General features: G+C 33.4%; 1 protein-coding gene across 1 annotated transcript in view; it reads left to right on the top strand.

The window, feature by feature from the left end:
- Positions 1-14,842, top strand: part of LOC107688950 (tensin-1-like) — a 257,974-nt gene that overhangs the window by 159,529 nt on the left and 83,603 nt on the right. Inside the window, exons 4-5 of the mRNA XM_016486798.1 lie at positions 3,238-3,276; positions 13,838-13,879. Of these exons, the coding sequence (XP_016342284.1) occupies positions 3,238-3,276; positions 13,838-13,879 (81 nt within the window). The remainder of the gene's footprint in view (positions 1-3,237; positions 3,277-13,837; positions 13,880-14,842) is intronic.

Raw genomic sequence — 14,842 nt, 5'->3', positions numbered from 1 at the left:
ATATTTTTTTTTATCAGTCATTTTTAGTCTCAAAATTTATGTAAAATAACATTAAATGATATACTACAATAAATATTATAAAAATACATACGAAATATTAACAAAAATTATAATACATTATTTATTTATTTATTTATATTTATTTGATGTTTTTTGATATCATAACTTTTTTTTTGAAACCTCAAAACTTTATCTGTTTGCAGGTTCCCAGATCTTCAGACTGTTTTCTGCTGTTTTAACGTTAAGATATACTGCCTAATATTCTAAAAATAGTGTATCCATGTTTGTCTAACTTATCCAAAATTGGGATGTCAGCTTGCTTACATTTGTTGTTTCTCTCTTATCAGTCTTCCTGTTTAAAGTGGTTTATTGTTTGTGTTTAGAGTTCGTTTAGATATGCTGAGACCTGTAGTGAGAAAAAAACAAAACAAGAGATTTTCTGTGTTTATGCGCTTTATGGCTCCACATCCACAGCTGGAATAACATCTTTTAGCAGGAAGTCAAATCAAACAGCAGCACTAGTCATTCTTAAAGTCTCATGCCCCTTATTAAGAAGAAAACATGCTGTTCACATAGTGGAAGTATGAGACTGATCATCTTACCCATAGTAACCCAGAACTTTTGCATGACAGTTTAGATGTTTTCGAGACTCAATCTGTACTCAATGCTATGCAGTTGCTAGGTTATTTTGGTTGATTTTACGGAATTTCTATGCCATTGCTGGAGTGTTTTCACAAACACCATCAATACATGACATGTTGTGATTTTTAGGTGCAGCACACCTGCTAAATTATAAACTCAGTTAGTTAAGGCTCAGTAACTTTTTAAGGAACACTTTATCAATGACAAGTCAAGGTCATTGATAAACGAGAAACTGACATTGTGAAACCCGATGTGCTCTGTCAGCATTAAGACGAGCAATTAAATGGGCCGAACAAATTTAACACAAATGCCAGATGTTAGAATAGAACACACATATATATTCAGCTGTCAAAACAAATGGTAAGAACTGATGGCTTCCAGACCATGTCAAATTCCTCACTTTCATCTGAATCAAATTTTGCAAAGACACGCTTGAACTCTGGGAATTCATAAATAGTTGTCCTTGGAATGACACAACTGAAATCTGACCCAGTGCCTTGACTTTATTTATTTACCACATTTGTGCTCAACCAGTGAGAAATAAACCAGCATTATGTGTGTGGGTTCCAAGTCACAGGCTTAGTGGTAAAATCACTGTGACACACGGCCTCTTTTGGCCCAGAGTGCACATGCAATACTGTATCCCACAAATGCAATGTGCTTGACTTGACTTTCCATATAAGTGTGATGAATAATCAGCCATGATTAATATCAGCCATGACATCTCCTTCTTGATTTGAGTCATTACATTACTTGAATCATTATATTATAACTACTTTTTTTATTTTTTATTATTATTTTTTTTTACTTTATATGTAATTTTATTTTATTACTTTATTTTTTTTATTTATTTTTATTTTATTTTTTATTTTTGCTTTCTTTTTTATTTATTTTATTCCTGTTTATGCACAGCTCCAATTCCTCGGATGCAGTTTTGCCTGAAAATTGTTTTTCTTAATGCTCCAGTAGAAGCAGTGCCAGAAATTATTGCCCGCCTTCCTGTTTGTGAAACACAGAGCTCATTTGTTCACGGGAGGCGGGATATTAGTTGTGGCAGTGGTCTGAGCATTATTATTATAAATGTACTTCAGCAGATTGTGAGTTCTGACAAAGCAAATCATCTTTAAACATCAGCGACTTTCCAATCCTGTTTATGAAATGGTGAAAATGAGGTTATTACTGTAGATTGCCTGTTTCTGCTCTGAATCACTAAGCTGAGATGATGGGTTCGATCTGTTGTCACTGTGTTATGTGTGTACTATTATAGTATTTTTATAGTACTATAGTATAGTAGTATATTTATTTACAGTATATTGATATGAATTAGCTTGTATTTTATTAAGTTTTTTAACTTTATTCTTTTTTATTATTAAATCATGATTAGAAAAATAAAATCATGATTATCTACATTATTTGTTGCATAATGTTATTTGGCTCAGAAAATTATTTTGGATTGTCCAGTAGTTGTTTTAAAAGAAGAAAGTGCCATTGTTACAAAATTGTGCGTACAAAAACGTTTTTTGTATCAAAAACGGTCATTGTATAATTTACAGTGAAAAACCGTAAATTGACACTCCCAGAATTCCCTGCATGACACTTCATATTTGATGTTTTTTTGTTGAAATAACATGTTTCTTTTTCGTTTTTTCTTATTAGATGTGTACAGTAGGGTTTAATCTTACATCTAATATTGTTAAATTAATGTTTATTGAATTATTTCAGTTTCATGTGTCACCATGATGGGCTTTAGTGTTTGTGTGAATGACACTGTGTGCACCTTCTATATATAAGAACTACCCTCCTCAGCTCGTAGAAAAGCTGTTTGTGATGAGCTTTGGTTCATCATGTGACTTTCTCATCACCACCAGTTTTGGTGGTTATCAGTGCATTACAGTGGTTCAAAACAGATATTAACACTTCAATATGTTGGTTTATTAACATTACATCAGTTAATGAAATTCGGTATTTTATTGTGAATTTAAGTTAAATCTGTAAAACCTAAAATGTTGCTACCATATTTTTTTACGGTGAAGTTCTGGCAACCACAGCTGCCGGTATTTTACCGTAAATGTCACAGATTTTTTTTTTTACAGTGTACAAATGAATTGAAACTAAATAGAAGCTAGATGGCTAAACAAAAAAAAAATATTTAATTCAAAATATGAATAAATACAAAAATATTATAAGGAGTTGTATGTAAACAGTACATTTCTGGTGTTTTGTGTGAAAGTTATCAGGTTTACCAATGTTTTGTGGACATGTTTGTAATTTGATTTCTGGTATGTTCCTTATTGTGCACAATTCATCTGTGCATGTTTTCCAGATGAAAGCAAAATGTCTTGGTAACCTTTTATCAAAATGTAATAAGTTGCATTGGCTCTGAAACAGCTTTCTATCTCATGAATCCTTCTTCAGTCCCTCTCTTCCAAACACCTGGCTCCGATTGGATAAAATCAAGTCCCGTCCCGCTTTTTTTTCTGGTTGAAAATCCCATTTCACTTGAAAAAAGTCATATCACAGTGGTAAAATGTGTTGACTTGAAAGTCACAGAATCATGCCTGAAATTTATGTTTTTTGTTTTTCTATGTTTTGCAGGTATCATCCTCCTGCGTTCCTGTTGCCAACTATGAACTGGTAAGAACGTCTGTGGTTGTTTTGATAATTTGTTTTTGATCGCTTCATAAAACAGCCATCACTCGGAATCTGAACTGTTAATCAGATTGAGGATAAAGAGATGTTTGCCTATTTTGGAGGCCTTATTTATTTGTTTGTTTGTTTGTTTGTTTGTTTGTTTGTTTAAAACCCCATCCGATATTATATGAGATATTATTGGAAAAAAAACAAGGTGGTTTCAAGCTGATTTTCAGCTACATTTATTGAATCATCACCGCCGAAAATGTGATTGTGTGGACAACATAATTATATTGAACATCCTTTAAAGTTGCATATACTTTCTTCTTTTAATTTAATATAATAGTCTATTAATATTTTTTAAATATTATATTTAATCTTAAAATATATTATATTATATATTATATTAATCTCTAATTTTGTAGGATTAGTTATTACAATTCTATTATTAATAAAATTAACAAATGTAAAGCAAAATAATTAAATATGATTCAAATAATATTCATATTTTAATGATAATCTAATATAAGTATTGTTTTCAGTTGAATGTGATCAATTAAATCTAAAACTATTAAAATGTTTTTGGTTATTGAAGAAATAATATTAAATATAAGTATTAGATGAAAAAAAAAGAAAAAAAAATGTTGCCTTGGTAACTAACTGAAATAAGTTAAACTGTTAAACTAAACTTTTTAAAATGTATTTATTGGTTTATTTAGGTAGGGACAGTACAAAAATCATGATTCCAGCCAAAAGAAGCTGAAAAATACACACACACACTGCCTTCAGCAAGGACAACGTTGCTGAACTCACTGTTTACAATGACGCAACTCACTGAAGCCAAACACAACCCTTTTTAATGGCTTTTCTGTGAATTCAGGAGTGTTTCTGTGAATGGCCTGAATCTTGTAGACCTGCTTTCTCCTCGCTCCATGTTTGGTAAATTCTCCTCTGCCAAACTGGTTGGCTGGCTGGTGGTTAGACCTGTGATATGACACCCAATAACAAGGATCAAATGCCAGTGTGAATTTACAATTGTGGATGAAAAGGTTCACCGTAGGTGATGATATGATCTTAAAAACATAAAGGAAATTAAGCCTTTTTTTGCAATGTGACATTGTTTTCATTGCAATTAAACATATCTACTGCCAAAATTATAACAATACAAAATTATTATTGTAATTTTTTATTTTATTTTAAATTAAATGATTATATTTTATTATATTATATGTTTATAATATATATTTGTTGTACTACATTTATGATTAATTACATTTTAAAGTTAATTTTATAAATTACTATTACAGTATGTTACTCTATTACAGTAATGAGAATTTTGCAGAAAATGTGCTGAATTGTTATTAAAATAATTTCAGCTGTGTTTATATGAATACGGCTAGATTTAATGATGAAATAATGGGTTACATTTTACCCCAAAATCAAATGAAAGAAAAAAATGTTTCACGTTTCCTTGACAAATAAAATGTTTACTACTAAAATTATAGCAATTAATTTAACTAATTAATTTATTATATTTGTATTCATTTTTAAGCGAAAGTATAAACTTATATTTTAATAATTGTATAAAAATGTAATATAATTATTGTAAAAATTGTTATATTTTTAAACATTTTATTACAGTTACTATTACAGTACATGTTACTGTATTACAGTAATGTGAATTCTGCAGGAAATGTGCTGAATTGTTATTAAAATAATGTGCAAAAATATCTTAATTGTAATTTTTTTCATTAGGTTTTGGGTGAAATGTGACCACGCTAATGTATGTTTTTAAATTTACGTTCCCTATCCAAGGTGATCTGCTATGTTGTACTTTTTTATATGACACAAGTAGACGGCTAGACACATACACTGCGTGGGCATTATCTCAATAATATGCTCTCTACATCACTGCTTATATTTTGAAGACGGGCTTCAGACTTTCTCTCTCTCAGAGCTGTCTACCATCCTCTAGAGCCATCTGGCCTGTGTCTGTTTCACCACAATGTGATATTGGCCATAATTGGCCATGAGAGGGTGAAGTGCATGCCGGGCCTCGGATGACATTAAGCAGACCAGTGTTACTCTGGTCTTTCTGTTTACACTCTGTGCCTAGGCCCCTTAAGGCTCTCTGCTTCACATCCTCTCTCGTCTTCTCAGCGCATACGATGCATTATGCAATATGTGAAATGTAGGAGTCTGTTTTGAGGGGCTTTGTGACATCCTTCCCCTGTTGTGAGTGTTAATCCAGGGTCATAGGTTTGCTTTGGGACGTCTCTGTTCACAGGTTCTCACAGCTCGGAATTTTTTGGCTGAATACCATCTTCGGAATTCTTTCCGTAGAATTCTCCTGGGATGGAAGGCAGGCACGGATCCTCCATTAGAGTAATGTAAACACAGAGTGCCACTGAAATGCACAACGTCTCATCTGTTTACATTTTTCCAGCTGTATTGTGCTGAAAAGTTGCAGGTGGCCATTAAAGCATGAGAGAAAGGCTGTCGCTGATGTCAGGTTAGGTGCGTGTTAGCCGCCGCATCCCCTGAGTCAGATACGCTGGAGACCTGGCCAACTTTCCACCCTAGTTGTCGATGTTCATATGAAGAGCTTTTTTTATTTATCAAAGATTGTTGTTGTTTCAGCCATGCCTGGACATTAACCAAACACTCATCATACTGACATCATACTGTAATTGGCTCTGAGGCGCTGGAGACAGGAATGAAACAACATGTCCTTTTTAGGTGCTCCGTGTGCCGCGCTTCGACAGATATCTTCAGATATACAAGCCGAACAGCTGCCTTTCCACAGTGTATGAACCAAAACAAAGAGTTATGAGATAATCCCAAATGATGAGGGGTTGCAAGTGAATCTGTGTTTTTTTTGATGACCTATGCAAGCCCTCAAACCCCTAAAAATGAGCAGTCAACTTTTATTATTTTAATTAATTATTTTAAAACAATTAAAGTATATAACATTTTATATATTAAAACTATATGTATATGCTATAAAATAATTCTTATTTTTTAAAATATATTATTTTATTCATTTTATTAAATATTATTTATAATTACATAAAATTATAATACAAAATCATTATAAATTATAATAGAATTTAATACTAATCATAATAATAGTAATAATAAAATACAAGCTTTTTTCATTTTTCTATATTTTTTATAATGTTAGCCAAATTTTTGTGCACCACAAGCATTCATCATTTTCATTGATCATGTTTAATCCTGTCTCTGATCCTTAGTACTAAACTAGCGTGTTTTTAGTGCTGTGCCTTTAAGACTTTGTCTTTTTTGCATGTCCCTCCTTCGGGAACAGCCTTTTTGTAAAGCTGCAGCACATTGCAACAGATTCATATAACAGTCGGAACTAAAATTATTACATTTGAGTCCTTTTAAAGTTGAAACCGCAGAGTTGTAGGTGCTACACACAGCCAGACACAGCACAGGTTTGACACCCAAGAATTAAAATGTCATCATTATTTACTCATCCTCATGTCATTCTGAACATCATCTTTTGTGCTCCCGCAAAAAGAATGTCAGTCATACAGGTTTAGAATGACGTGGCTTAGTGAATAATGACAATGAGATTTCATTTTTGGGTGAACCATCCCTTTAAGTTTCTGAATACTCAGTAGGCGACTTTGACGTGATAGTGTAGTCATGTTCAAATACATTCATCTGCCTGCTTTTAGAAACTTCCATATGTAATGAGCTGGTTTTGAACCTTAAAGTTACAGTACGCATACTGTGCTGTTGATAGGAACATGCAGTTCTTGAAGCCACCAATAGGGGCAGCAGACCATATGGAGTACAGTACATTCACCTCGGCCTTCAAAGGCCTCTTTGTGGTTTCCTTTTGTTTCCATAGCCCTGCGCTGTGTTTGAGGACAGATCTGATCTACATCGTCGCTGTTCTGTAAGCAGTTGAACTAAGATCAGTGACTAAATGTCTAAGCACTCTGAACATAGAACAGGCAATTTTTCCCGTCATTAGTCGGACAAGCACATGGTACATTTGACAAAATGCCTTTTTTAACTGTGTGGTTTTAGGAATTTTCATTGGGATATAAATCTGTGGACCACAGAAATGCACTTTTAAAAATGCCTTTTATACCTGTTGCATACGAATTATGGTCAAAGTAGTGATTTAGGACAAATAGCAGCTGATCATCTGAATTCCAGGAGGAAAATAAAGGCACAAACTGAGCTGCTCACAGTGAAATGTAAAACTATAACTTAACCCGCATGGAGCCGAAATGAAACAGAAGGACACAGGGAGCCTTGTTCTAAATGAAGAGTAACTGCAGCAAAACAAAGGCCGAGTATTTCAGGATCTCAGAGGAGAGGCTGGAATACCACATAGGGAGGGAAGGAACCAGACTCACTGAATCAACGTAGACACCCTCAACTCCACTGGACTCCTACCAAACTGATGTGATTCCCCATCTCTGTCTGTCCTACATCTGTAGATTTGATTACTGTGGATACTGTACTTCACAAACACTTTTGCTGCTTTCCCTTCAAAGTCAGAAGTGGGATATCCCTGGCTTCTGACCGTATGGGTGATGTATAACCTTGCTGCTTTGGAACATCTGGTTTGGTTTTTAGTTGGACAGTAACTGGTAAACCATCTTAAATCAGCAACAAATCAGCTACCAGCTGGTCATACCAGGTTATTTTGGTCAAAATGCTGGTCAAAGTTAGTCAAAAAGGTTTTTGGAAAATGTTAGGTAGTCACCTATCCAGCAACCATTTTAGGATTAGTATTTTAAGGCTGCCAAAGTTAATGCACTAAGTAGTGCATTGTGTGAAACAGTTTGATGCAGGCAAGTTGCAAAGTTTTATAATATACCATGTATCTAAAACTAAAATTATTTTGTGGCCATTTTTATTTTTGACATGGCTAAGTTAAGTTAAGTTAAGCTAAACTAAAGCTTGGTTCCATCATAAAAAAAAAGGTAATTGCGACTTTTTATATCACAATTATGATGTGACTTTTCTTTTTCCTCGGTTGCGAGTAATAAACACAGAATTGTGAAATATAAATGCAGAACTGCGAGATATTAACATGAAATTCTGAGAAAAAAAGTCAGAAAAGTAAACTCACAATTACCTGTGTAAACTCAGAATTCTGAGAAAAAGTAAATAATAAATTACTTTTTATTTTTTAATTCCATGGTGGAAATGGGCTTCTGTAAATTTCAGTTTTTCCCAGTTTTAATTTAGTTTGCATTTAAATTTTTGCTAATGATAACACCGCTAAATTAGAATAGATGTTTGAAAGTCAAGCAGACCATCTTAGACTTGCAAGAAACCAGCTATCATGTTCCAAAGCACAGCTACCAGCCTAATCTGGATTTTCCAAAGGATTTGTAGGTTTTTGATGGTCAAAAAACAAGTCGCCTAGAAATTAAATTGCGTGTAAATGTGTAAATAGTAAACCTATGTAATGCTAGCATTTGTTCTGCAGATGTACATTTTTAAACAGCTCTGTAAATCTATGCAAATGTGCTAAAAAGGTTTCATGATGATGCAAAAACTTACTTAGATGAATGAATTTATTCGCCTAAACCTAAAAGTGGCTTTTTAATACTAACTGCGTACATCTCTCTAAGTGCCACCATCTTTGTGTGCGTCAGCATTTGAATTATGGGTTAAATATGGGTTTCCACATTTCCAAATTGAAAGTGCATCTTTTACTCTCTTCCCAGCTGGATGCAGCATAGCATTACTGCCATTTAAAGAGTGAACTCACAATCTCTTATGATGATATAGAATCAGTGTAGCAGATGACACTCGCTTTGGAAATGTTGACCAGCTAGTGTGGATCTAGATTTAGGATTGAAATATTAATTATAATGATAATAGTGCATTCATGGTTTCACATAAGTACCGTCTGGGTTTATTTTAGCTACATGTCATTTTAAAGGAGGCTCTGTTCGCTCAATTTGTGCCTTTCCACTAGGAAACTCCCTGCATGCGCTTTTTTCTTCTTGCAGTATTTACTTAAGTGGGCTATAATTTGCGTTCTGTGAATGGGTTCAGGCGAGTGGTATGATCATATGATGAGCCGAGTCAGTCAAACATGAGTTTCTCTTTCTCTTTGATCAATTTGAGCACTCGTCGGTGCACAGATCTTAGTGCTGGGTGGTATGACCACAAATTTATATCACGGTATTTTTCAGGGGGCGGTGGATATTTGTGGCGGTCAATGTGGATATTGTGGATGAGTTCTTCTGTGTCATCACGTTCTATTAGTTCTACAGCTTCAGTTTCGGAACTTTCACGCTTAGTAACACATACAGCTGTTCCCTCACCACAGTGCAACAGTGAAAAGGGACCCCTTTCAAACAGTGTCGCGTTCCGAACATTGTTTAAGCGACATACACTGGTATTGCGGTATTTTAAAAATTCATATCATAACAAAAATAAAAACCGGCATTCGGTATGAACCGGTATACCGCCCAGCACTAACAGATCTACTCCTGCAATCCTGTCAGGCGGCCCTTATTAGTCCTGCTCACTAAAACACGCCTCACTATTCTGTGGCTTCTACTTAATGCTCAGAATTAAGGCTGGAAAAAACACCAAACCTTAAGTATTCAAACTTTGTTGCATAGCATCGATTAAGAATTGATTTCATTATAATTCATGAGTTGGAATTAGAATTGGCCACACCCACAGGAAGTTGAACTTATTGAATTACAATTCTGTTGACTGGAATATGTTGATAATAATGACCTCACCCGACGCACTCTGTACAAGATCATTGTCCACTAAGCTCCAGTGTGACTGCTGGAGATGAAAAAGATGAGTTCTTGTTAACATTTTAAGAAGCAGTCTAAACCACATAAGCCTGAAGGAAGTCTTGCTGAGCATGTAAGACCAGAGCATTGACTTTACTTTGGCAATAGTAGCCTGACGATTAAGAATCTTTGCTGCTGATGTACAAAAATTGCAGCTTTTATCCAAGATTGTGTGGACTCAAGATTAGGTGGGTTGCTCAATGCAAAATATTGCTCACTATCGTTACTATGGTGCAATAATCTTAACCCAACATTCTGGGAAACAGTTTCTGCAGTCAATACTGTAGTAAGCTGCAGTCATTATAGTTTTGCATTTTTTTACATTAAATTTTACTATTATTCTGTTTTCAGTTGTTTACATTTGTTTTCATTAATAGGTTTGCATTAGTTTTTTATTGTTTCAGTTTATTTAAAAAAAAAAAAAATTTTTTTTTTATTTTAGGGCTCCCAAAGGTAATGCACTAAAGGGTATAATTTATTGATATCTAGTGGTGAGTGATTGCGTTGTGAGTTGTTAAGTTTACCACGTATAATTAAAATGAATGTGGCAATTTTTATTTTGTTTTATTATTTGTTTTATTTTATATTTTGTTGTTAATTTCAGTTATGTTAGTTTTTATTTTGTTTTATTATTTCATTTCTTACATATTTTACATATTTTTTATTTTATTATTATATTATTTTTTTGTTTAGTCTCAGTTATGTTGGTTTTTAGTTTTTTTATTTCATTTAACAATGTTTTCATTTAGGTTTTTATTAACGATAACACTGCTGAATAACAATAGATCTAAAAAGTCAAGTCTTTCATAGTCTTTCGTAAAAAGGTGCGGCAGAAATACTGGTGTCTTTGATGCAATGCAAAGTTCACTCGAATGTACCTTCACATGATCTTAGTCTCAGATCTTTTCCATTTCACATCCACTACTGGCCTATTCTGAAAAAAAAAATTAGATTCAAAGATCAAAGAAAGATGGAATTAAACACAAAAAGACAGAGAATGCTGTGGAGGAGAAAAGTTTACAAAATACTGAGTGCCGCTGAAGCGATGTGAGAGAGTGTTAAGGTGATTTTGCAAAATGTGTTAAGGTTTAACATTTGGAGCAGTGGAGAAGAAAAAGACTCCCAGCGGCAGTATTATCATGCGTCTGATCTGCACACGGTTCTCAGCTGACCTGATCTTTACATTCAAATCCCAGCACGCTCCCAGACGCGGCTAAAACTAGATGTTGTTGTTGTTGCTGAGGAGAGTTTATCCATGAAATTGTTGCACCTGTGAATTTGCATGCTGGCTTGGATTGTTTGTTGTTAACTTCTTCTGAAATCTCTGCTTCCCTCAGATGTGGTTGTAAAAACTGCTGTATGGGACGTCGTGGCAAAGGAGTCAGATAACAGAGATAGCTGACCTAGATGATGACCTTTCTGCGCTGTGTTGTTCCGTCAGTGGTTGATCTGCATCTAATGGACTGACGTCTTTGTGTGACCAGCGAGGACCATAATGGGTTTGGTGGTGGCCATGCTAGATGGACATGCTAGAAGCACACAGAAAGTTGACGTTGCCAAGCGTTCTTGCTCGGTGTTGGCGGAGCGGATGCGCTCTAGTTAGCGGTTGAGCCTCAGCTCTGCGAGGCTGTTTTGGGGCTGCTGTAGTGCAAACTCTACAGCTGGGGTATAATTTCCCACCAGCTTTATTAGTCTTGGAAGACAGACTTTGCAAGGATTTTTTTTCTCAGGAATTGAGACAGACATGTAGGGTCTCTTGCGGAACAGAGATTTGATGATTCACATTACATCATTGACCACTCAGACCTCAAAAGCCTGAGGTTTCGCCTTTCAGCGGAGGCTGTTTTGAATCTCTTTTAGGTTTTGAACAATTCCCAGGATTCCGGTCACATTTTTTTATATATATTGTATCACAAAAATAAGTTATAACACAGAAATAAGTATTTTTTTCCCTCAAATAAATAATGCTTTTATATAAACTGCTACTCCAAAGTTTGGAATAATTACAATTTTTAAATGTTTGATAGAAGTCTTATATGCTCACCAAGGCTACATTTATTTGATATAAAAAAGTAATATTTTAAAGTAATATTACAATTTAATATATTTAATATTACAGTTTTCTATCCTCCTGACTACCACGAAAAAACTGTTTTGTGAACTTAGTATTTTGTCATGTCATTACATTGTTTAGAGCATAAGAAAAATGTAGAAAAATAAATTTTTTGAAAAATGATATGTTATTCATATGTTATGCCATGTCCTCTGTAGAAGATATCAGGACTTTAAAAAGTCCTGTTTTTAAAAAAATTAAAAGACATGAATAGACATGAAAAGGCAAAAACAGTGGGATTTTTGTTTTAATCACAAATCAATTTTCATTTTTTATACCAAACTTTATATAAAGACGATTCTCAACTATGTTATGAAAGATATTTTTTAAAACCATTTTTCTTTATGCAAAATGTGTGTAAAATGGCCATAAACAAGTTTTTCCATTATATACAATGTGTCTATAAACTGTATCTAATTTGCATATTAATGTGTTTTTGGGGCAACATAGAATGAACAAATAAGTGCAATAATGGGAGTAATAATTTGCAAGATTTTCATAATATCTAATATTTAATAGGAATATTGATACATAATTCTTTCTCTATTCATTTGTTGTGTCTCACAAAATGTGTAATAAACACGCTTTAAGTCCTGGTGTCTTCTACAGTGGACATGTATGAAATCGACGTCCTGTTTCATAACAGAAGGTCATATTTTGATTTGAAACCCCATAACATTTTCCTGAGATGTTGATTTATGACAAACAATTTGAAAATTAGTCACATTTAAATGATAATTACAAAATATGTTCATATTTCCATAAGGGTGTTACACTTGATCACTAAAACATAATGTCCTCTACAGAGGACAAAACTCCATAGCTGGTAGTCAGGAGGCTATTTGAAATGTAATTTATTCTTGTGATTTAAAGCAGAATTTTCAGTAGCCATTACTCCAGTCAAATCATTTAATTTTAAATGTATATTTGTTATTTTTATTTATCATATATATATATATATATATATATATATATACATATATGTGTGTGTGTGTGTGTGTGTGTTTAAATAAAAGTACATTTACATATGTATTGTATTAGCTTAGTATAAATATATACTTATTTTATATATACATCTACAGTTATATACATATATAGTTTTCGAATGATTCCCTGGATGCCGTTCACATCTTTTATACACATTATATCTCCTGATTTCTTCAACCTTGCCATCGAGTTCAGCTGTAGTTTAAAGAACCGCAGAGTTGCCTGATACTGGAAAAGTAAAGCGGGACATAGCGATCTCAATGCCGTCTTGCCATGTCTTGCTGTCTCCTCGTGGTGATTTCTTGTGTTCTTGTGCCATCTCAGACTTACATGGGTACTCTGAGGCTAGCCAGACTCGAGCTGGCCAATGACATCATGGATTCCTGGGGCCCAGAAGCTTCATAAATAAATGCCTTTCTCTGGCTCTGAGTTGATGGGGGAATAAACTGTGCTACGGATCCTGTGCTAAACTTCTGTATATGGTGCTTCTCGGCCACTGGGCAGATTCACAGTAATGCTGGAGCTGTACGCTCTTGTCTAAATATTTACCTAGGTTGTTTAGTGAGCAGATTTCTTGAAGCCTTTTCAGTCATTTGTGCTTGTCAGTGTATTAACCGCTTTCTTTCTTATGATTCGTTCATCGCAGGTCCCCAGCAATGACCTCCCACTGAAACATATAGAGACAACAGTGAGTATCTCCAACCATCTTTTACAACTTTATTGACAAGTGCATGCATATTTTCTTAACATCGGTTTTGGTGGTGGCAAATTTTAAATAAATGCATATGTAATATTATTAAAATATATATTTTACATTATATAAAAAAAAAATAAAAGTAAATTTTGTTATATTATTTTTAATTTTAAAATAAATGTTTATTTTTTATTTTTTATTGAATTATTATTTCTATTTCTATTTCATAATTGTTGAAATAAAATTTTATTTTAAAATGATATATTATTTATTTTATTCTATAATAAAATAGTAATACAAAAAACAAAAATATTAACATTATATTAGTTTTAATTTAAAAACATATTTGTATTATGTAATTTTTTTATTTTATAATTTTTAATATAAATTACACACACATCGAAAAATGTCATTTTAACATTTATTATAATAGTTTTAATTAAAAAAAATATATACATTTTATTTTTATTTGTTTTATTTTTTAATATTTTTTGTAAAAAATATTTTATATTTCTGTATTTATTTTATATATATTATTATTGGTATTTATATAGTATTTATAGATATTTATAGATAGGATTTTGAGAACTGTATTTGCTTCAAGGAAGGCTTCACCCACAAACTTTTCCTTTTCAGTTACAATCTTAAAGGGGTCATATGATGCGATTTCAATTTTTCCTTTCTCTTTGGAGTGTTACAAGCTCTTGGTGCATAAAGAAGATCTGTAAAGTTGCAAAGACTAAAGTCTCAAATCCAAAGAGATATTCTTTATAAAAGTTAAGTCAACCACGCCATGTCTTCATCACGAAGTGGGAAGATTTGCATAACGCCGCCCAAATGTTCACGCAAAGAAAGAAGGCGTAACTTTTATTCTCGCTGTAGTATTGTTGCTGCCGCCATGTCGTGAAGGCGCTGTGTGTTTCGTTGTGAAAGCGAAACTACTTTGTTTGGCCTTCC

The sequence above is a fragment of the Sinocyclocheilus anshuiensis genome, unplaced genomic scaffold (genome assembly GCF_001515605.1).
Source record: "Sinocyclocheilus anshuiensis isolate Anshui unplaced genomic scaffold, SAMN03320099.WGS_v1.1 scaffold777, whole genome shotgun sequence".
Taxonomy (NCBI): Eukaryota; Metazoa; Chordata; class Actinopteri; order Cypriniformes; family Cyprinidae; genus Sinocyclocheilus; species Sinocyclocheilus anshuiensis.
This window is presented reverse-complemented; position numbering and strand designations above follow the sequence as displayed.